The sequence below is a fragment of the Struthio camelus genome, chromosome 13 (genome assembly GCF_040807025.1).
Source record: "Struthio camelus isolate bStrCam1 chromosome 13, bStrCam1.hap1, whole genome shotgun sequence".
NCBI lineage: Eukaryota > Metazoa > Chordata > Aves > Struthioniformes > Struthionidae > Struthio > Struthio camelus.
The window spans coordinates 22,368,573-22,389,101 of NC_090954.1; the positions used below are offsets into that span (position 1 = coordinate 22,368,573).

Genomic DNA, 20,529 nt, shown 5'->3' on the forward strand with positions numbered 1-20,529 from the left:
CCAATAATGCCTTCATAGATCGGCAGGGACTACAACTCTTAGTTCAAAGCATGGGTGGAACACTGTTAAGAGACAGTTAGCATACCGAAAGGGAATTCGGGGGCAGCGGGGCAGGGGCGGAAGCGAATGCAAACGCTCTAACGGGGGCTACGGCAGTTCGAAGCGACTCGCGCAATTTCTTTGCACCCATCCGCTTAGATTTAATACGGCTGCACGATTTTAGTTTCTTTCCTTACAACGACTGGGGCAAGGACGTAACAGGACGTTCTTCAACTAACTCGGCTACACAAGAACGGAAATACGGTATCAACTGATCGACGAAGTCCAATCAATTTGTTTTCTTTTTTTGTTGTGGTTCTTTTTTTCTTTTCTTTTCTTTTTTTAAGGTGGTGGCAGCCAACCGCGGTAGTGGCTCAGCATCCGAGGGAAATTGGTGAGGCTACCTGCGACGGCAAGTTTCCTCTGGGGGAATCATTGCCGCGTCTCTTACCCCGGATCCCTCCCTACCCAGGGGCAACCAAGTGAGGGTATCCCACGCCGCTTTAGGAGGGAAGCGTCAAGCCATTGATTATGCTCACTTAGCGCTAGTCAAAGGGAAGCCTGCTGAACTGTCCCGCAGGCAGCGTCCCGGCGCTCTGCGGCCGCGGTTCCTCGGCGGCGGTGAGGCCGCTGGGGAAATCCTCTTCCCCGGCAGCGCCCCGCTCCGTGCCGCAGCGCTGCGGCGGCAGGCTGGGGAGGACCGGCTTCAGGAACTTGAACTCGCTGTTGCCCGAGCCCGTTGTGAGGCTGATCTCGTAGCAGTAGGCGTGGGGCAGAGTCGCCGTCCCGGCGGCGTCGGCCAGGCTGCTCTGGAAGTTGCCGGGGCCGTAAAGCACGGTGCCCTCTTTCGGCGCCGTTCTCTTGCGCACCTTGCAAGCGACGAAGGCTGTGGCGGACGCGAGGAAGAGGAGCGAGACGAGGGCCAGGGAGACGACTAGATACACCGTCAGGGAGCCGCCCTCGTCCTCCGGGGCCAGGCCGCTGCGCGGCATGTGCGCGTCCGAGAAGCCGTCGAGCAGGAGCGCGCCCAGCGCCGCCGTGGCGGACAGCGGCGGCCGCCCGTTGTCGCGCACCAGGACGAGCAGCTTCTGCTTCACGGCGTCCCTCTCCGTCACCGGCCTCCTCAGCCGCACCTCCCCGGTTTGCGCCCCCACGGCGAACAGCCCGGGGTCCGTTGCCTTGAGCAGGTGGTAGGAGAGCCACGAATTCTGCCCCGAGTCGGCGTCGACGGCGACCACTTTGGTGACGAGGTAGCCCGCCTCGGCCGACGTGGACACCAGCTCGCTGGACGGCGGCGAGCTGTCCTGCGCGGGGTGCAAGACCACGGGCGCGTTGTCGTTTTCGTCCACCACCAGGATGCGGACGGTGACGTTGGCGCTGAGGGGCGGCGAGCCCGAGTCGGCGGCGCTCACCACCACCTCCAGCTGCCTCACCTGCTCGTAGTCCAGCGGCCGCAGCACAAACACGTTCCCGTTCTCGGAGTTCACGGAGACGTAGGAGCGCGGGGCCCGCTCCGCGGGCTGGGCCGGCGCCAGGGAATAGGTCACCTTCGAGTTGGGCCCCACGTCCTCGTCCGCGGCGCGGACGGCCCCGACGAGCGCGGCCGGGTCGTTGTTCTCGCGCACGTACATGGTGTACGACGTCTGGTTGAACACGGGCGCGTTGTCATTGACGTCGGAGACGTCCACCGTGAAGGTCTGCGTGGTCGTGAGAGCCGGGGACCCCGCGTCGGCCGCCGTGACGGCGAGGATGTACTGCGCCGTCTGCTCCCGGTCCAGGGTGCTCGCTGTCACCAGCTCGTAGTAATTCTTATAGGCAGGCCTCAGGGAGAAAGGGGACACAGAGTCTTCCAGGGAACAGACCACCTTCCCGTTGTCCCCGGCGTCCCGGTCCTTAACGACAAAGAGGCCCACCACCGTCCCGGGCGACGCGCTCTCGGCGAGCGGGCTGCGGAAGGAACTCACCACCAGCTCCGGCGCGTTGTCGTTCACATCCACCACCTCCACCACCACCTTGCAGAGCGCCGAGAGACCCCCGCCGTCTGTGGCGCGCACGCTCAGCTCGTGTTTCTCCGCCGCTTCGAAATCCAGAGGCCGGGTGACACGAATTTCACCAGTCACGGCGTCGATCTTGAACGCCGGGCGCCTGTGCCCCACCGCCTGACTGAACGAGTACCGTATCTCCCCGTTAACTCCCACATCCGCGTCAGTCGCGACCACGCGCAGAACCACGGAGTCCTCCGGGGCGTCTTCCAAAACCTGGCCATTGTACAGCTCCTGCGTGAAGACAGGGGCGTTGTCATTTGCGTCCAGGACAACGATGCGGATCTGGGCCGTCCCGCTCCGCGGCGGAGAGCCCCCGTCCGTGGCAATGAGGCTGAAACCAATCTCCGCTTGCTCCTCTCTGTCCAGCGGCTTGGCCAAGACTAATTCGACGGAATTGCCGCGCCTACTCTGACTCCGGAAAGAGACGCTGAAATACTCGTTCTCGGGAGCGATGCTGTAAGCCTGCAGGCTGTTGCTGCCAACATCCAGGTCCCGAGCCCCCTCCAGCGGGAAGCGGGACCCCGGATCGCTCGTCTCTGGGATCTTTAAAGTCACTTGTTCCTCCGGGAAAACTGGCGAATGGTCATTGATATCCTCTACGGCCACTTCGATCCGAAAGAACTGCAGGGGGTTTCCCAGCAGTAACTCAAAGGAGAGCGTGCAGGTGATGGACTGGCCGCAGATCTCTTCCCGATCTATCCTCTCCCTGACGGCCAGGCGGCCGGTCCTGCGGTCTAACCGAAAATGCTGCCGGCCGTCCTCCGAAACAAGCCGGGCCTCGCGAGCCCAGAGCTGCGCCAGGTCCAGCCCCGCGTCCTTCGCGACATTAGCGACCAGGGAGCCGCTCTCCCTCTCCTCGGCGACCGAGTAGCGAAGCGGCTCGGAGCGAACATGCGGCACGGAGAGAACAACACAGAGACAAAGCACTTGCCTTGCAGACGCCATGTCGGGCCCGGCAGACACCCTGCGTCTCGCGGATCGCCTGCCCGGTCCTCCGGGGAGCTTCCCGCGCGGAACCGCCGCAGCCTTGCGGCCGGGCGCCCCTGCTCGCCGAGTCCGCTACGCGGCCCGGATGGCTGCCGAGCTGGCCCGCCAGCGCCTGGCACGGAGCACCGCTCGCCGCCCCGCTCGCCGCCGCCGCCGCCGCAGCGCCGCCGCCGCCCCGCTCGCCGCCGCCGCCCCGCTCGCCGCCGCCGCCGCAGCGCCGCCGCCGCCCCGCTCGCCGCCGCCGCCGCGCCGCCTTGGCCAACAGCACCACCCTGCGGCCCGCGGCGGGAACTGCTCCCGCCCGGCCGCGCCGCCGCGCTCGCCTCCGCCGCGCCGCCGGGCGAGCCCGGCCGCGGCCGTCCCGAGCGGAAAGCCAAAGGGGACACACAGTGCCTTTGCAGAGTCCCTGTGCCTGCGCCCGCTACACGGCAAGGCCTTCCCCGCACGCAGGTCTCGAGCTCCTCCTCCGCCTCTCTTGTTCACTGGGCCTTATTCACGCCCGCAGCCCCCGCTGTAGTCGCCCACGCACGCCGGAACGCCAGCTCCCGAGTACTCTGCGGCTAGTCAGCGGTCCGCGCACGCCAACGCTGGCAACTGTCGTCTTCTCTCGATCGACAGCGAGAGGAAATAAAAGAGGAAACACAAAAGCAAAAGGCAAAGGCAAAGAAATAGAAAAAGGAAAAGGAAAAGGAAAAGGAAAAGGAAAAGGAAAAGAAGAAGAAAAAGAAAAAGAAAAAGAAAAAGAAAAAGAAACAGAAAAAGAAACAGAAAAAGAAACAGAAAAAGAAAAAGAAAAAGAAAAAGAAAAAGAAAAAGAAAAAGAAAAAGAAAAAGAAAAAGAAAAAGAAAAAGAAAAAGAAAAAGAAAAAGAAAAAGAAAAAGAAAAAGAAAAAGAAAGAAAAAGAAAAGTCCTGCGGCAAAGCACGGGAACTACGCTGCTCTTCCAACCTGTCCGAGAGAACCATTGCCCCGGGGACGAGAGTTACAAGCCTCTCCCCGGGACTGTAAGCAAAGCGCATGAACATACAGATTACCGTACAGTTAGCTGTTTCTCCCAAATGCCCCCACCACGCCTGCTAACTCCACTACGTCTTTTGCCGCTCTGGACCGCAGAGAGATGACTCGGGATGTGCTGCTCTGTGCAAACGTGGCTGCCTGAGGCAGTCCCTCGCATTTCCACCCGAAACACTTGTCAAGGGCTCTTCCCCTGGTGGGACTAATCAGGCTTTCCCTCGGTCCCAGGAAGGCTTACTCGTAGACGCGCCTCCCATGGCGTCATGGTATTCCAAGAAGTATCCGGCGGGGAGCGGTGGGGGAGGGAGGAGAAAGGAAGGGGTGATGGGGCGAGGGGACGAGGAGGTGCGGGGAACTAAACATACGGAGGGGCTGTTCTCACCTGATTAAGTTCCCCTTCACAAGCCGGCTGGGAGTGGGACAGGAGTTCCTCGTCCCTGTGCTTGCCCGCCTCAGCGCAGCTCTGCGGAAGAGGCGGCCTCGGGAGGACGGCTCGCAGGAACGCGCTGCAACGCGCTCTTCCCCGAGCCGGTGCTCAAGCACACTTCATAGCCGTAAGCCGCCGACAGAGTGCCCGCGCCGGCCACGTCCGCAAAACTACTGCAGACATCGCCAGCGGCGTAACCGTGCGCAGAGGCAGGTGAACGCCTTCCTCGTAGTCGACCCTTGCAGAGCTTCGCCCCCGAAAAGGCGACGGCGGCGAAGAGGAAGAGAGAGGAGACGGAGCACAAGGAAGCGACGAGGTAGGGGGCTAGCAGGTTCTCCTCGTCGCCGTCGCCGTCGCCGTCGCCGTCGCCGTCGCCCTCCGGTTTGCCCGCAGGAGCGTGGGAAAGCTGCAGGAAGGCGTCGGAAAAGCCCTCCAGCAGGGCGAGGCTGAGGGTGACGGTGGAGGAGCGCGGCGGCTGGCCGCTGTCCCTCACGAGCACGACGAGTCTCTGCCTGGCCGCGTCCCGCTCCGCCACGGCCCGCGCCGTGCGCACCTCGCCGCTGTGCAGCCCCACGCGGAAGAGCCCCGGCTCCGTCGCCTTGGCCAGCTCGTACGACAGCCACGCGTTCTGCCCCGAGTCCGCTGTCGGCGCTTTCCTCCAGCGCCGGCGCCTCCTCGTTCACGTCCGACACCGCCAGCGCCAGCGCGGTGCGGCTGCAGAGCGCCGGGCTGCCCCCGTCGCGGGCCATCACCGTCACGCTGTGCTCGGACGCCCGCTCCCGGTCCAGCGCGCTCGCCGTCACCACCTTGTCGGAGCTGCCCGGCGACGCCACCATCGCGAACGGCGCCTCGCCCTCCAGCTCGCACCACACCTTCCCGTTCTCGCCGGAGTCCGCGTCGTGCACCTTCACGAGCGCGACGACCGTGCCGGGCGGGGAGTCGCAGAGCGCAGCCGCTCCGGCGCCGCCCGGCAGCCCAGCGGCAGCAGCCGAGCGCACAGCAGCACGGCCCTGGCTCCTGCCGAGCCGCTTTGTCCGTGCCGGCTTTCCACTCTCCCCAGCCCGCGCTGCGCTCCGTCCTCCTGCCCCTTCCCTTCCTTCCCTGCCCGTCCGGCACACGCCGGCACCCGCCGGCACCCCAGCTCGCGGCAGCGACCCCAGCGCGGCCGCTTCGGCCGCTGCTGCTCTCCGCCAATCTCCCCCGTGCTCTGCTTTCTCTCCGCAGAGAGCCGCGGACCCCGCCTGCGCTGGCTGCTCGCAGACTCTCCTCTAGCACGGTGAGAACCGCGGGGCAGACGAGAAGCGTCTTCCCGACCGCTCGCCGCCTCTCCCGGAGGCTCCGGCGGCTGCGGCTGCGGCTGCGGCTGCGGCTGCGGCTGCGGCTGCGGCGCTGCTCCGCCTCGGGCAAGAGCGGCACCCGCAGTGCCCGTGCCGCAGCAGGTCTGCGCTTGGATTTCTCCTAAGGCACACCAGATGCTGTAAAGCCTCGTGATTAGCTGCAAGGAAAAGGGAGAAGTAGCCGCAGTTCTTGCAGGAAAGACATTTTGCTCTTTCCTATTTGAGGAGTCAGTTGCTAGCCTTTCGGGCATGGCCTACGTCACACTGTTACAGGGACATGCCAGTGGAATCACGAGGAATTTGGGAGCATTCCACCCAAGCAGCGCTGAGCCACTGCACGCCAGCTGATGCCTGCGCTCGCAGCAGCCCAGAGGCAGCCCCAAAACGCGTGACTTAAGCACGGTGACGTGCAAAGGACTCCAAGGTCTCTTCCACCAAGGGATTTAACCGCTTCACCGAGCTCTGCACTTTTCCTTTCATCCGTATGTCTGCACACACACATACACACACACACACACAGCCCCTCTGTATATATAGAAACCAGCAGTACTTAATTAAACCGAAGTAGGACTAGAACGATAAGAAAACCAACAGACTCGTACAGACAAAGATTTCGTAACTCGAGAGGACCTCGAAGCAATATTACGCTCTGAGAGTGGTGGTTTTTTGGGTTGTTTTCTGTCTCTCTCCGGTCTGATTCCCCGACTCGGGACAAACACTAAGAGAGACATTAGTGCGATGGAGCGATGAAGAAGATTCCTCGTGCACAGGATGGAACTTATGCTCCGTCTGGAAAGGAGACTCGTCAAAGCCGTTTTGCGCTTCTATTTCAGGTAAGCCACATCATTGTTGGTAAAGCCCCGTGCTTGCTTAGTTGCAAGGAAAAGAGAGAAGCGGTAGGAAATCTCGCAAGACCAAACTACTCCTCTTTCTCATCTGCAGGGTCAGTTCTGTCACCTGACGGCAGGCCTGCGAATGCTTTCCACCTTTGCTCAGTTTCCCCTCTTTGCTCGCGCATGTGTCAGGGGCTTGTTCTGCAGTTTGTTTACCCAGGCAAAAGAGCAAATAACAGTTGATGGAGAATTCTGCCTCCTGAAGGTAACACGCAGGAGTGCCTGCTAACCTTACTGAACTGCTTACTCAACTTGCTCCTTGTCTGTATCTCTGCCTGGCTGGCAGAGGAAAGGGAAGTACCAAACAGAGTGGGTTCCTCGCCCACAGGCACGCCCTGGCGCTGACTCCTGCTCTGTCCACAAAGCCCTTGGGGTGGGCTTGGCTGAAATCTCTGCAGCTCGAGGTCTGCCCTAACAACGCTCTCACACTGTTCTGCTTGAGCACACGGCCTGTGTGCCTGTGGGAGCTTCCAAGCAAAAGTCCTGTTATCTAGCCAGCCCATCTAGCCAGTCCTGCCTGCACCTGTGGCCTTCCTCCTGCCCTTTGGGAAGGCCTGGTTCCAGCCCGGCGCTGGAATGCAGGATGGCACACCAAGAGGCGGGCCGAGTGTCTGTAGTCCTCTAAGAGGTAAGGACAGCCCAGAAGTAGCTGCTCTTTGCCAGAAGCACTCTGCACCGCAGCGTCCGTCCTCTCTTAGCCCATAGCCAGCTGGAGAGAGGGCTGTCAGAGGTGCCAGTGGGCTTGCAGCTGCTCCCAGTGAGGCAAGTATTTCACTGATGTCATGCACAGCTGCTCTGCCACAACCCTGCCTCAGAAATTCACTCCCCGGGCACCTGGGAGTCAGTGAGGCCCCGAGTTGCGTGCTAGGCCCTTAATTCTCACTGTGGTCTCTCGGCAAGGCGGGAGGCTCATTTTCAGAGTGCGGGCCTCTGAACCTCGGAGTTACGAGACATTAGGAGAGATTCTGGTGTAGCTTCTCTGCTTCTTCTTCCTCTGCCGTGAAACCCCGTCTTCAGGTGCCTCTGAGCTTGTCTAGGGAGTCAAGTGTTTGCGGCAAAACAACCCTGACAGGTTCAGAAGCAAAAGCCCACTCCATAAACCTCACCTAGGAAGCCTTCTCGCAAAGAAAGCTTGAAGCTCAGGGCTAGCCAAAACTTTCCTACAACAACAACAACAACAACAACAGCCACGAAGCAATAAAGGAGTTGAAACAGACAGAAATGATGGAGGCCACAGGTTACGACTCTAGACTATGCCACTTGCAGTAGGTACATAATGAAGGTATTGAATAAGTAATAAATATTAAAGGAGGCGCCTCGCAAAGCTCCCAGCACAGACCATAGCCACAGTTCCCAATGTGATTCGGACAGTAACAAACAAGAGTGCATAGCATGACAACTGTGCGCCAAACATGCCAACTTAGACAAACGGGCCTTTGACACTGCAGCAAACTCTTTCACCGGCCCTGCGCCTACACAAACTGAGTTCTTCCATTTGCCTAAAACGCATCTGCCAACAAGAAATGAAAGCGCTGAAGCAGCAACAGGGCCGTTTTGGAGCCCGGACTAACCAAAGTAACCGGACTGACCAGACGTACTACCCTGTTACTACCCAGAATATCCCCAAACCCCAAAGACATACGTTCATCTCCATTTTTAATCGGGCAGCATTAAAACGCTCAAAATGAACGAAGCGCATCTCATGTGTTCCCCCCCCCTCCCCTCCCCAATAGCCCCTCACACGAGCCCCAGCCCCCCCCCCACCCCGAGTCTCATCTCAAACCTTTCACAGCTGCCGTGGTTGCCTTTGGTTGCCTCATACTTTGTAAATAAATGTCACTCGAGCACCAGCTGGGCATGCATCAGGATCACAGCACCGACCTGTGCAGACATTCCTCTGCCCAACTTGCTAGTAGGAAGAAGCGTGAAGGTTCTAAAGCAGGTAAACGATGGTAAAGCTAAGGTAAAAAGCTGGGTCATCCACGTCTCTGCTTAAAGACAGCCTCATCCTTCTAAAGCACAGGCCCTTAAGAAGCCGGAAGAGCTACTACTAACGGAAGTTTCCATCTCTTCCCCAAAACCAACATTCACAGGAACAGCTGAATTATACCTTCACCTAATTAGCCCCTACTTACAGCTACAGGAACAAATAACGTTGACTGAGACAACCGGGCACTCAAGGCAACACGCAAGATACTATACTAACATTACTGAACGGATACCGCGTGATAGCACAACTGTTTGCTTGATGTAGTAAGCAAGAGAGAAGGGCAATGCAGCAAGCCACACACCCTGCGTCCTTCAGCAGATGCTCTCGTCTCTAAACCTTCACAGCGTGTTCGATCCTCCTTTACGGACGCGTGCCATTTCCCAGACACGCGGCCCTTCTCCTAGCCTAAGCTTGGCAACTCTTCCCCCAGCAAAAAATAGTCGTGAACGCAGAGGCACGCTCACGTTCCCACATTCCACAACCACTCGCAAAACACCGCAGAACAAACCAACCAACCCGAAACAAACCAGAAACAAAATGCGCATGTGCTTCCCCTCGGCAAGACGCACTGAACAGCAACGTGCCGGTACCCTGAGCTACGCCTCCACTTGCAAAGCCACCGCCCGCCCTCCTCCCCGTACAGGCAGGAAAGGCCGGGGCTAGAGAAGCCTAGAGCAGGCAGGCAATGAAGCTTTTCGTAGAGAGCGAAAGTCTCGTCAGAGGCACTCACCGGGAGGGCGTCTCCGCTGTCGCTGTCGCTGCCGCTGCCGCTGTCGCTGCCGCTGCCGGCGCCGGCGCCGGCGGGCTCTTCGGGCAGCAGCGGCGCGCGTTTGTCGGGCGGCGGCGGGGCCGGCAGGGTGTTGGAGCCGCTGGCGCCCGGGCAGCGGCGCTGGCTCTTGCGCGAGTCGGCGGTGAGCGAGAGCTCGTGCGAGTAGGAGTGGAGGAAGGCGCGGACGCCGTCGATGCCCACGAAGGGCGAGGCCGGGGCGGCGCGCGAGGCCCCGCTGCCCGCGGCCAGCAGCCGCGAGCGGCGCCAGCGGCGCAGGCGCAGCGCCAGCAGCGCCAGCAGGAAGGCGAGGAAGAGGCACGCCACGGCCGCCACGGCCAGCACCAGCCAGCGCGTCAGGCTGCCGGCCGGCTCGCCCGGCGCCGCCGCGCCGCTCAGCTCCGACAGCAGCTCCGTCACGCTCTCGGCCAGCACCACGTGCAGCGTGGCCGTGGCCGACAGCGCCGGCTGCCCGTGGTCCTTCACCACCACCACCAGCCGCTGCCGCGGCGCGTCGCGCGCCACCGGCAGCCGCGCCGTGCGCACCTCGCCGCTGTGCAGCCCCACGCGGAAGAGCCCCGGCTCCGTCGCCTTGGCCAGCTCGTACGACAGCCACGCGTTCTGCCCCGAGTCCGCGTCCACCGCCACCACCTTGGCCACCAGCGTCCCGGGCTCCGCCGACCGCGGCGCCAGCTCCACGCCCGACCAGCCCGCGCCCGCGCCCGCGCCCGCGCCCGCGCCCGCCGCCGCCGCCGGGTACAGCACCTGCGGCGCGTTGTCGTTCTCGTCCACGATGAAGAGCCGCACCGACACGTTGCTGCTCAGCGCCGGCGCGCCCCCGTCCTCCGCCCGCACCCACAGCCCCACCTCGCGCACCTCCTCGTAGTCGAAGGAGCGCAGCGCGTACAGCGCGCCCGTCTCCGCGTGCACCGACACGTAGGACGAGAGCGGCGCGCCCCGCACCTGCCCCTCGCACAGCCGGTACCGCACGCGCCCGTTCTGCCCCCAGTCCGCGTCCGCCGCCCGCACCCTCAGCACCAGCGCGCCCTTGCCGTTGTTCTCGGGCAGCCAGGCGCTGTAGCGCGCCTCGCCGAACACCGGCGCGTTGTCGTTCACGTCCAGCACCCGCAGCGGCAGCACCGCGCTGCTCCACAGCGCCGGCGACCCGCCGTCCGTCGCCCGCACCGTCACGTTGTACTCCGACACCTCCTCCCGGTCCAGCTCCCCGTCGGTTACCAGGCTATAGTAATTGTCAAAAGTCCTCTCCAGGCGGAACGGCAGGCTTTCGGCGATGCTGCACCTCACCTCCCCGTTCGCCCCCGAGTCCCGGTCCTGCACGTTGACAATAGCAACGACTGTCCCCAGCGGCGAATCTTCCGCGACCGGGCTGAACACCGACGTAATGACAATCTCTGGGACGTGGTTGTTCACGTCAGCAACGGTGATGAGAACCTTGCTGTGGGACGAGAGTCCACCTCCGTCTCGGGCTTGCACGTCCAGCTCATAAAAGGCCCTTCTCTCGAAATCCAGCCTTTCTGTGACGGTAATTTCCCCACTCTCCGGGTCCAGTTGAAAAGTCCTGTCCACTTTCTCCGGGACTTTATGGAACGAGTACCTGACTTGGGCGTTTGGCCCCTCGTCCCTGTCAGTCGCTGTCACCCGCAGCACCCGACTTCCCACGGCCACATCTTCTCTCACGGTCACCTCATACACGGACTGAGTAAAGGCCGGCGCGTTGTCGTTTCCATCTAACACGACGACGCGGATTGCTGTCGAGCCCGATTTCACCGGACTCCCGCCGTCACTTGCTGTCAGGAGCAAGTTATGAACTGCCTGCTCTTCCCGATCCAAAGGGTTCGCTAGTATCAGTACCGGATATTTCACACCATCAGCTCCGGTCCTTACCTCCAGGGTGAAATAGCTGCTCTGGCTACACTCGTAATTTTGCAGTGAGTTCACCCCGATGTCGGGGTCTTCAGCTTTCTCTAAAGGGAAACGCGTGCCTGGCGCTGTATGCTCTATGATTTCTAAGACGCTGTTTCTTGCCGGGAAAACGGGCGAGTTATCGTTAATGTCCTGGATTTCTACCTCCCCTCTGTAGAGCTTCACTGGACTCTTCACAAGAATCTCCACATTCAGGACACATTTAGCAACGCCAGAGCAGATGTCCTCTCTGTCTACACGCTCGTTGACAGCTAAATGGCCGTTTTCCAAGTTCAAAGCGAAATACTGCCGCTTACCTTCGGAAACAACGCGGGCGCCGCGGGCGCGCAGCGCCGCCGGCTCCAGCCCCAGGTCCTTGGCCACGTCGCCCACGAAAGAGCCCTTCTGCATCTCCTCGGGCACCGAGTAGCGGAGCTGCCCCCACGCCAGCTCCCACGCCGCCACCAAGGCGCACCACAGCAGCGCTCGCCCTCGCCCTCGCCCTCGCTCTCGCCGGCCCCAGCGCCTCTCTCCAGCCGACATCTCAAAGCTCGTGAAGACTGGCCCGCCGGCCCGGTGCCCGACGAAAGACGGGCCCGCGGGCCACCGCTCTCGCCGTACTCCTCCTGGCTGAACCTTCTCTCCCAGCAGCAGAACCGGCCGCCTTCCCCGCCGGCCTCTTTCCTGCGCTGTCCTTGCAGTGCGGCGGCGGCTCCTCTCGCTCAGGCTCGCTTCTGTTCTCGCGGTCCCTGGCTGCCGACCGGCTCGTCGTGAGCAAACAGCGACACTTGCAGCCTCCGACAATCACTGCAGCGCTCCAGCGCTGCCACGGGGAAACCCTGCCCACCTTTCCGCTCCCCCGATCTGCACACGCCAGTCGCGGCTGTCAGTATGCCCAATAGCATTGCGTAGGGACACAAGACCACAGCTTCGCGATTCAGGGATGTGTGCGCCCCATCGTATGCCGCAGGCTAATATTAGATTCCCGCCAACTGCTAGGAACCTTCCAAGACTCGAGCAACGGTGGAGAAAGGGCATGGTAGGCTGTGATGTGAAAGGTTTGTAGGAGCAACAGGAACGTGGGCAAGACGAGCTGGAATAACGGTGCAGTGTGGCCGCTTCGGGGCCGGGGCCGGGGCGGGGGAGAGGGGGGCGGGAAACACAAGCCTTGCTTTCTGCAGCCGTCGTCTATGCTGCAGTACGCGGTGCCCTGTTGCAACGGGCGAATCACGTTACGAAAGGCCAGAAGAAAACCCTTTCCAGAAGGGTGGAGGCAGAAAACAGATGGGGTGTGGCGACGCACCTCGGCTTATGGAGCTGAGCCTTGGCCTTTTGCTGCCATTCTCACTCATTCCTCCGGACAGTTCTGCCTGCCACGTCGCTTACGTTAGGGCACACGAACACAGCAAAAGGCTGCCGGACTTGAGCAGGTGGCAGCCGCAGTAAAACCTGTACGCCTTTAACGTCGGACACCTTTCTAAATAGCACACGTATGCACCGCTGCACGTAACGTCCTACAGCGGCCATCCTAGTCCCAGCTCTCCTCGGAGCCCGCAGCCTCACACGGCTCCGTCGCTCCAGCACGTCGCGAAGCAAAAGCGGGGCTCTGCAGCCGCACCTCACTGGCTTCCAGGCGCCTTGGCATGCCCAGAGCCCCTGCTGCTGTAGCGGCCAACAGCCCACCACCGTGACTGAACTGAGGCGTTTCGCAGACACTCTCCCCAGGCGTCAAGAAAAATGCTCGGCGCCACCTCGCCCGCTCCCCCGCCCCCGAAAGAACCCTCACACCTGTGAAAGCCTTGCGGTCCTCTACAGAGGCCGGAACGAAGGAAATATGTGCCCAAAGCTGCTTCCGCAACCCACCTTTAGTTCATCGCAGGAATGGCATTCGGGTGCTTTTATTATTTTTATTACTCGGTTTGGAAAAGAAAGGTTTACAGACCCCCCACTCGGTAACTGCGATTCCATGCAATGCCACGGTTTCAGGATATGTGCTGCCCGACAGCCTTCATTCCAATAATGCCTTCATAGATCGGCAGGGACTACAACTCTTAGTTCAAAGCATGGGTGGAACACTGTTAAGAGACAGTCAGCATACCGAAAGGGAATTCGGGGGCAGCGGGGCAGGGGCGGAAGCGAATGCAAACGCTCTAACGGGGACTACGGCAGTTCGAAGCGACTCGCGCAATTTCTTTGCACCCATCCGCTTAGATTTAATACGGCTGCACGATTTTAGTTTCTTTCCTTACAACGACTGGGGCAAGGACGTAACAGGACGTTCTTCAACTAACTCGGCTACACAAGAACGGAAATACGGTATCAACTGATCGACGAAGTCCAATCAATTTGTTTTCTTTTTTTGTTGTGGTTCTTTTTTTCTTTTCTTTTCTTTTTTTAAGGTGGTGGCAGCCAACCGCGGTAGTGGCTCAGCATCCGAGGGAAATTGGTGAGGCTACCTGCGACGGCAAGTTTCCTCTGGGGGAATCATTGCCGCGTCTCTTACCCCGGATCCCTCCCTACCCAGGGGCAACCAAGTGAGGGTATCCCACGCCGCTTTAGGAGGGAAGCGTCAAGCCATTGATTATGCTCACTTAGCGCTAGTCAAAGGGAAGCCTGCTGAACTGTCCCGCAGGCAGCGTCCCGGCGCTCTGCGGCCGCGGTTCCTCGGCGGCGGTGAGGCCGCTGGGGAAATCCTCTTCCCCGGCAGCGCCCCGCTCCGTGCCGCAGCGCTGCGGCGGCAGGCTGGGGAGGACCGGCTTCAGGAACTTGAACTCGCTGTTGCCCGAGCCCGTTGTGAGGCTGATCTCGTAGCAGTAGGCGTGGGGCAGAGTCGCCGTCCCGGCGGCGTCGGCCAGGCTGCTCTGGAAGTTGCCGGGGCCGTAAAGCACGGTGCCCTCTTTCGGCGCCGTTCTCTTGCGCACCTTGCAAGCGACGAAGGCTGTGGCGGACGCGAGGAAGAGGAGCGAGACGAGGGCCAGGGAGACGATTAGATACACCGTCAGGGAGCCGCCCTCGTCCTCCGGGGCCAGGCCGCTGCGCGGCATGTGCGCGTCCGAGAAGCCGTCGAGCAGGAGCGCGCCCAGCGCCGCCGTGGCGGACAGCGGCGGCCGCCCGTTGTCGCGCACCAGGACGAGCAGCTTCTGCTTCACGGCGTCCGTCTCCGCCACCGGCCTCCTCAGCCGCACCTCCCCGGTTTGCGCCCCCACGGCGAACAGCCCGGGGTCCGTTGCCTTGAGCAGGTGGTAGGAGAGCCACGAATTCTGCCCCGAGTCGGCGTCGACGGCGACCACTTTGGTGACGAGGTAGCCCGCCTCGGCCGACGTGGGCACCAGCTCGCTGGACGGCGGCGAGCTGTCCTGCGCGGGGTGCAAGACCACGGGCGCGTTGTCGTTTTCGTCCACCACCAGGATGCGGACGGTGACGTTGGCGCTGAGGGGCGGCGAGCCCGAGTCGGCGGCGCTCACCACCACCTCCAGCTGCCTCACCTGCTCGTAGTCCAGCGGCCGCAGCACAAACACGTTCCCGTTCTCGGAGTTCACGGAGACGTAGGAGCGCGGGGCCCGCTCCGCGGGCTGGGCCGGCGCCAGGGAATAGGTCACCTTCGAGTTGGGCCCCACGTCCTCGTCCGCGGCGCGGACGGCCCCGACGAGCGCGGCCGGGTCGTTGTTCTCGCGCACGTACATGGTGTACGACGTCTGGTTGAACACGGGCGCGTTGTCATTGACGTCGGAGACGTCCACCGTGAAGGTCTGCGTGGTCGTGAGAGCCGGGGACCCCGCGTCGGCCGCCGTGACGGCGAGGATGTACTGCGCCGTCTGCTCCCGGTCCAGGGTGCTCGCTGTCACCAGCTCGTAGTAATTCTTATAGGCAGGCCTCAGGGAGAAAGGGGACACAGAGTCTTCCAGGGAACAGACCACCTTCCCGTTGTCCCCGGCGTCCCGGTCCTTAACGACAAAGAGGCCCACCACCGTCCCGGGCGACGCGCTCTCGGCGAGCGGGCTGCGGAAGGAACTCACCACCAGCTCCGGCGCGTTGTCGTTCACATCCACCACCTCCACCACCACCTTGCAGAGCGCCGAGAGACCCCCGCCGTCTGTGGCGCGCACGCTCAGCTCGTGTTTCTCCGCCGCTTCGAAATCCAGAGGCCGGGTGACACGAATGTCACCAGTCACGGCGTCGATCTTGAACGCCGGGCGCCTGTGCCCCACCGCCTGACTGAACGAGTACCGTATCTCCCCGTTAACTCCCACATCCGCGTCAGTCGCGACCACGCGCAGAACCACGGAGTCCTCCGGGGCGTCTTCCAAAACCTGGCCATTGTACAGCTCCTGCGTGAAGACAGGGGCGTTGTCATTTACGTCCAGGACAACGATGCGGATCTGGGCCGTCCCGCTCCGCGGCGGAGAGCCCCCGTCCGTGGCAATGAGGCTGAAACCAATCTCCGCTTGCTCCTCTCTGTCCAGCGGCTTGGCCAAGACTAATTCGACGGAATTGCCGCGCCTATTCTGACTCCGGAAAGAGACGCTGAAATACTCGTTCTCGGGAGCGATGCTGTAAGCCTGCAGGCTGTTGCTGCCAACATCCAGGTCCCGAGCCCCCTCCAGCGGGAAGCGGGACCCCGGCTCGCTCGTCTCCAGGATCTTTAAAGTCACTTGTTCCTCCGGGAAAACTGGCGAATGGTCATTGATATCCTCTACGGCCACTTCGATCCGAAAGAACTGCAGGGGGTTTCCCAGCAGTAACTCAAAGGAGAGCGTGCAGGTGATGGACTGGCCGCAGATCTCTTCCCGATCTATCCTCTCCCTGACGGCCAGGCGGCCGGTCCTGCGGTCTAACCGAAAATGCTGCCGGCCGTCCTCCGAAACAAGCCGGGCCTCGCGAGCCCAGAGCTGCGCCAGGTCCAGCCCCACGTCCTTCGCGACATTAGCGACCAGGGAGCCGCTCTCCCTCTCCTCGGCGACCGAGTAGCGAAGCGGCTCGGAGCGAACATGCGGCACGGAGAGAACAACACAGAGACAAAGCACTTGCCTTGCAGACGCCATGTCGGGCCCGGCAGACACCCTGCGTCTCGCGGATCGCCTGCCCGGTCCTCCGGGGAGCTTCCCGCGCGGAACCGCCGCAGCCTTGCGGCCGGGCGCCCCTGCTCGCCGAGTCCGCTACGCGGCCCGGATGGCTGCCGAGCTGGCCCGCCAGCGCCTGGCACGGAGCACCGCTCGCCGCCCCGCTCGCCGCCGCCGCCGCCGCAGCGCCGCCGCCGCCCCGCTCGCCGCCGCCGCCGCCGCCGCGCCGCCTTGGCCAACAGCACCACCCTGCGGCCCGCGGCGGGAACTGCTCCCGCCCGGCCGCGCCGCCGCGCTCGCCTCCGCCGCGCCGCCGGGCGAGCCCGGCCGCGGCCGTCCCGAGCGGAAAGCCAAAGGGGACACACAGTGCCTTTGCAGAGTCCCTGTGCCTGCGCCCGCTACACGGCAAGGCCTTCCCCGCACGCAGGTCTCGAGCTCCTCCTCCGCCTCTCTTGTTCACTGGGCCTTATTCACGCCCGCAGCCCCCGCTGTAGTCGCCCACGCACGCCGGAACGCCAGCTCCCGAGTACTCTGCGGCTAGTCAGCGGTCCGCGCACGCCAACGCTGGCAACTGTCGTCTTCTCTCGAACGACAGCGAGAGGAAATAAAAGAGGAAACACAAAAGCAAAAGGCAAAGGCAAAGGCAAAGAAACAGAAAGAGAAAAAGAAACAGAAAAAGAAACAGAAAAAGAAAAAGAAAAAGAAAAAGAAAAAGAAAAAGAAAAAGAAAAAGAAAAAGAAAAAGAAAAAGAAAAAGAAAAAGAAAGAGAAAAAGAAAGAGAAAAAGAAAAAGAAAAAGAAAGAGAAAAAGAAAAAGAGAAAAAGAAAGAAAAAGAAAAGTCCTGCGGCAAAGCACGGGAACTACGCTGCTCTTCCAACCTGTCCGAGAGAACCATTGCCCCGGGGACGAGAGTTACAAGCCATTCCCCGGGACTGTAAGCAAAGCGCATGAACATACAGATTACCGTACAGTTAGCTGTTTCTCCCAAATGCCCCCACCACGCCTGCTAACTCCACTACGTCTTTTGCCGCTCTGGACCGCAGAGAGATGACTCGGGATGTGCTGCTCTGTGCAAACGTGGCTGCCTGAGGCAGTCCCTCGCATTTCCACCCGAAACACTTGTCAAGGGCTCTTCCCCTGGTGGGACTAATCAGGCTTTCCCTCGGTCCCAGGAAGGCTTACTCGTAGACGCGCCTCCCATGGCGTCATGGTATTCCAAGAAGTATCCGGCGGGGAGCGGTGGGGGAGGGAGGAGAAAGGAAGGGGTGATGGGGCGAGGGGACGAGGAGGTGCGGGGAACTAAACATACGGAGGGGCTGTTCTCACCTGATTAAGTTCCCCTTCACAAGCCGGCTGGGAGTGGGACAGGAGTTCCTCGTCCCTGGGCTTGCCCGCCTCAGCGCAGCTCTGCGGAAGAGGCGGCCTCGGGAGGACGGCTCGCAGGAACTGCAACGCGCTCTTCCCCGAGCCGGTGCTCAAGCACACTTCATAGCCGTAAGCCGCCGACAGAGTGCCCGCGCCGGCCACGTCCGCAAAACTACTGCAGACATCGCCAGCGGCGTAACCGTGCGCAGAGGCAGGTGAACGCCTTCCTCGTAGTCGACCCTTGCAGAGCTTCGCCCCCGAAAAGGCGACGGCGGCGAAGAGGAAGAGAGAGGAGACGGAGCACAAGGAAGCGACGAGGTAGGGGGCTAGCAGGTTCTCCTCGTCGCCGTCGCCGTCGCCGTCGCCGTCGCCGTCGCCCTCCGGTTTGCCCGCAGGAGCGTGGGAAAGCTGCAGGAAGGCGTCGGAAAAGCCCTCCAGCAGGGCGAGGCTGAGGGTGACGGTGGAGGAGCGCGGCGGCTGGCCGCTGTCCCTCACGAGCACGACGAGTCTCTGCCTGGCCGCGTCCCGCTCCGCCACGGCCCGCGCCGTGCGCACCTCGCCGCTGTGCAGCCCCACGCGGAAGAGCCCCGGCTCCGTCGCCTTGGCCAGCTCGTACGACAGCCACGCGTTCTGCCCCGAGTCCGCGTCCACCGCCACCACCTTGGCCACCAGGTACCCCGCCCGCGCCCAGCGCGGCACCAGCTCGCCCGCCGCCGCGCTGCTGTTGGGCAGCGGGTGCAGCACGACGGGCGCGTTGTCGTTCTCGTCCCGCACCTCCACGCGCACCACCGCCTCGGCGCTGAGCGGCGGCGAGCCGCCATCGACGGCGCGCACGACCACCTGCAAGGCGCGCACCTCCTCGTAGTCCAGCGGGCGCAGCGCCCGCACAGCCCCGCTGTCCGCGTCCACCGACACGAAGGAGGCCACAGTTGCGGCGCCAGGCTCGGGCGGCACCAGTGCGTAGCTCACGCGGGCGTTCTTCCCCACATCCGCGTCCATCGCGCTCACGAGGCCCAGGCTCGTCCCCGCGGGCTCGTTCTCGCGCAGCACCATTGTGTAGGAGGCGTGGGTGAAGATGGGCGCGTTGTCGTTCACGTCCGAGAGCCGCACGAGTAGTGTCTGCGCCGCGGAAAGCGCCGGGACCCCCGCGTCACGGGCCCGCACCGTAACATTGTACTCCGCGTGGTGCTCCCGGTCCAGCGCCTCCGCCGTCACTAGTGCGTACGAGTCTGCCAGCGCCAGCGCCACGATGCTGAAAGGTAGGTCGCCCAGCAGCTCGCAGCTCGTCCTGCCGTTGTCCCCCGAGTCCCGGTCCCGCACGCTGTACAGGGCCACCACGGTCTGCGGTGGGGCTGCTTCCGAGAGGGGGCTGGTGAGGGAGGTGATGGTCACCTCGGGGGCATTGTCGTTCACGTCAACGACCTCCACCAGAACTTTGCAGTGCGCGGACAGGCCGCCTCCATCCGTGGCCTGGACATCTATCTCGTAGGTCTTTGTTTCTTCGTAGTCCACTGGGTTTTTGAGTCGAATCTGCCCTGTCTCTGGATTTATTTTAAAAGTCTGGTGATTCTCCTCTGAATTTGGAACGATGGAGTACGCTATTTCCCCGTTCTTTCCTGCGTCTAAATCGCTAGCAGACACCCCCACCACTAAGGTGTCCTCAGCGCTATTTTCAGGCACTCGGACTTTATATAGACTCCTGGTGAATACCGGGATGTTGTCGTTTATATCCAAAACTTGCACGCGGATCAAGGATGTACCAGAACGCGGTGGAGACCCGCCATCCACAGCCGTGAAGCTGAAGGTGACTTCTGCCCGCTCCTCCCTGTCCAGAGCTCGGTGCAGCACCAGCTCGGCGTAGCGCCTGCCGTCACTCCGCCGCAGGGTGGAGATACGGAAATAGTCGTTCGAACTGATGTGGTAGTGCTGGAGACTGTTATTCCCCACATCTGGATCCTGAGCACTTTCCAGCAAAAATCGAGCTCCCGGCATTGCACTTTCCGGGATCTTTAAAATCATCTCCCTATTTAAGAACATGGGAGCATGATCGTTTATATCGCTGACGCTTACCTCGGCTCGGAAGGACTGCAGTGGGCTTTCTAGCAACACCTCGAACCTCACCAGGCAAGGCTCGCTCTGCCCGCACAGCGCCTCTCGATCCATCTTTTCTTGCACAAACAAATCTCCAGTGTGCTGGTTCAGTTGTAAATATTGCTGTTCTCCTTCAGGTACGAGCCGGGCTCGTCGAGCCGATAATTCCTCAGCCGTGAGTCCCAAATCCTTTGCTATATTCGCCACAAAGAAGTCTCTCTCCGCCTCTTCAGGCACAGAGTACCGGATGGTTTCTGCACTCACCCCCGACACACAGAGGAGCAGGATCACAGGCACCGTTCGCCCTGAGAGTGGTTCCTCACTTTTTCTCAGCCCCATTTTCGCCTCCGGAAGCGCTCTCCTCCCCCTGTGAGCTAAGTAGGAGCTATGGATGCGTCTCCGTCGATCTGGCAGGCAGGGATCTGAGCCTGGCGCCCCCCGAGCACAGCAGCCCCAGGAAGGTGCAGCCCCGCGAACCGCCTCGCCAGGCCGAGCTGCGCGGCGGCGGCAGTGGCCGGGAGCTGCGCGGCGCCTCCGCGCCTTCGCGGTCAGCAGCGGCACCACGCGGCCGACGTGCCAAAGGACGGGGAT

The 20,529-nt window shown here is 61.9% G+C and overlaps 4 protein-coding genes across 4 annotated transcripts; all 4 read right to left on the reverse strand.

Moving 5' to 3' along the window:
- Positions 1-496: 496 nt before the first annotated feature.
- LOC138069157 (protocadherin beta-4-like) lies at positions 497-3,231 on the reverse strand. Its single transcript, XM_068959928.1, has one exon. It carries the CDS (start codon positions 3,027-3,029, stop codon positions 585-587), a length of 2,445 nt encoding a protein of 814 aa, XP_068816029.1. The 5' UTR covers positions 3,030-3,231; the 3' UTR covers positions 497-584.
- A 5,642-nt stretch (positions 3,232-8,873) lies between these two features.
- Positions 8,874-12,531, reverse strand: LOC138069195 (protocadherin gamma-A10-like). Its single transcript, XM_068960139.1, has 2 exons — positions 9,463-12,531; positions 8,874-8,879 (listed from the first exon to the last, which is right to left on the reverse strand). The coding sequence occupies exons 1-2, from the start codon at positions 11,962-11,964 to the stop codon at positions 8,874-8,876; spliced, it is 2,508 nt and encodes an 835-aa protein (XP_068816240.1). The 5' UTR covers positions 11,965-12,531.
- Positions 12,532-13,930: 1,399 nt separating this feature from the next.
- LOC138069145 (protocadherin beta-4-like) lies at positions 13,931-16,659 on the reverse strand. Its single transcript, XM_068959841.1, has one exon. The coding sequence runs from the start codon at positions 16,461-16,463 to the stop codon at positions 14,019-14,021; it is 2,445 nt and encodes an 814-aa protein (XP_068815942.1). The 5' UTR covers positions 16,464-16,659; the 3' UTR covers positions 13,931-14,018.
- A 768-nt stretch (positions 16,660-17,427) lies between these two features.
- Positions 17,428-20,413, reverse strand: LOC104150485 (protocadherin beta-16-like). Its single transcript, XM_068959840.1, has one exon. The coding sequence runs from the start codon at positions 20,275-20,277 to the stop codon at positions 17,782-17,784; it is 2,496 nt and encodes an 831-aa protein (XP_068815941.1). The 5' UTR covers positions 20,278-20,413; the 3' UTR covers positions 17,428-17,781.
- Between the last annotated feature and the right edge of the window lie 116 nt (positions 20,414-20,529).

Excerpts from the sequence above, each read along its gene's own strand:
- LOC138069145 (XM_068959841.1), bottom strand. The coding sequence starts at position 16,463 with ATGGCGTCTGCAAGGCAAGTGCTTTGTCTCTGTGTTGTTCTCTCCGTG.
- LOC104150485 (XM_068959840.1), bottom strand. The coding sequence starts at position 20,277 with ATGGGGCTGAGAAAAAGTGAGGAACCACTCTCAGGGCGAACGGTGCCT.
- LOC138069157 (XM_068959928.1), bottom strand. The coding sequence starts at position 3,029 with ATGGCGTCTGCAAGGCAAGTGCTTTGTCTCTGTGTTGTTCTCTCCGTG.
- LOC138069195 (XM_068960139.1), bottom strand. The coding sequence starts at position 11,964 with ATGTCGGCTGGAGAGAGGCGCTGGGGCCGGCGAGAGCGAGGGCGAGGG.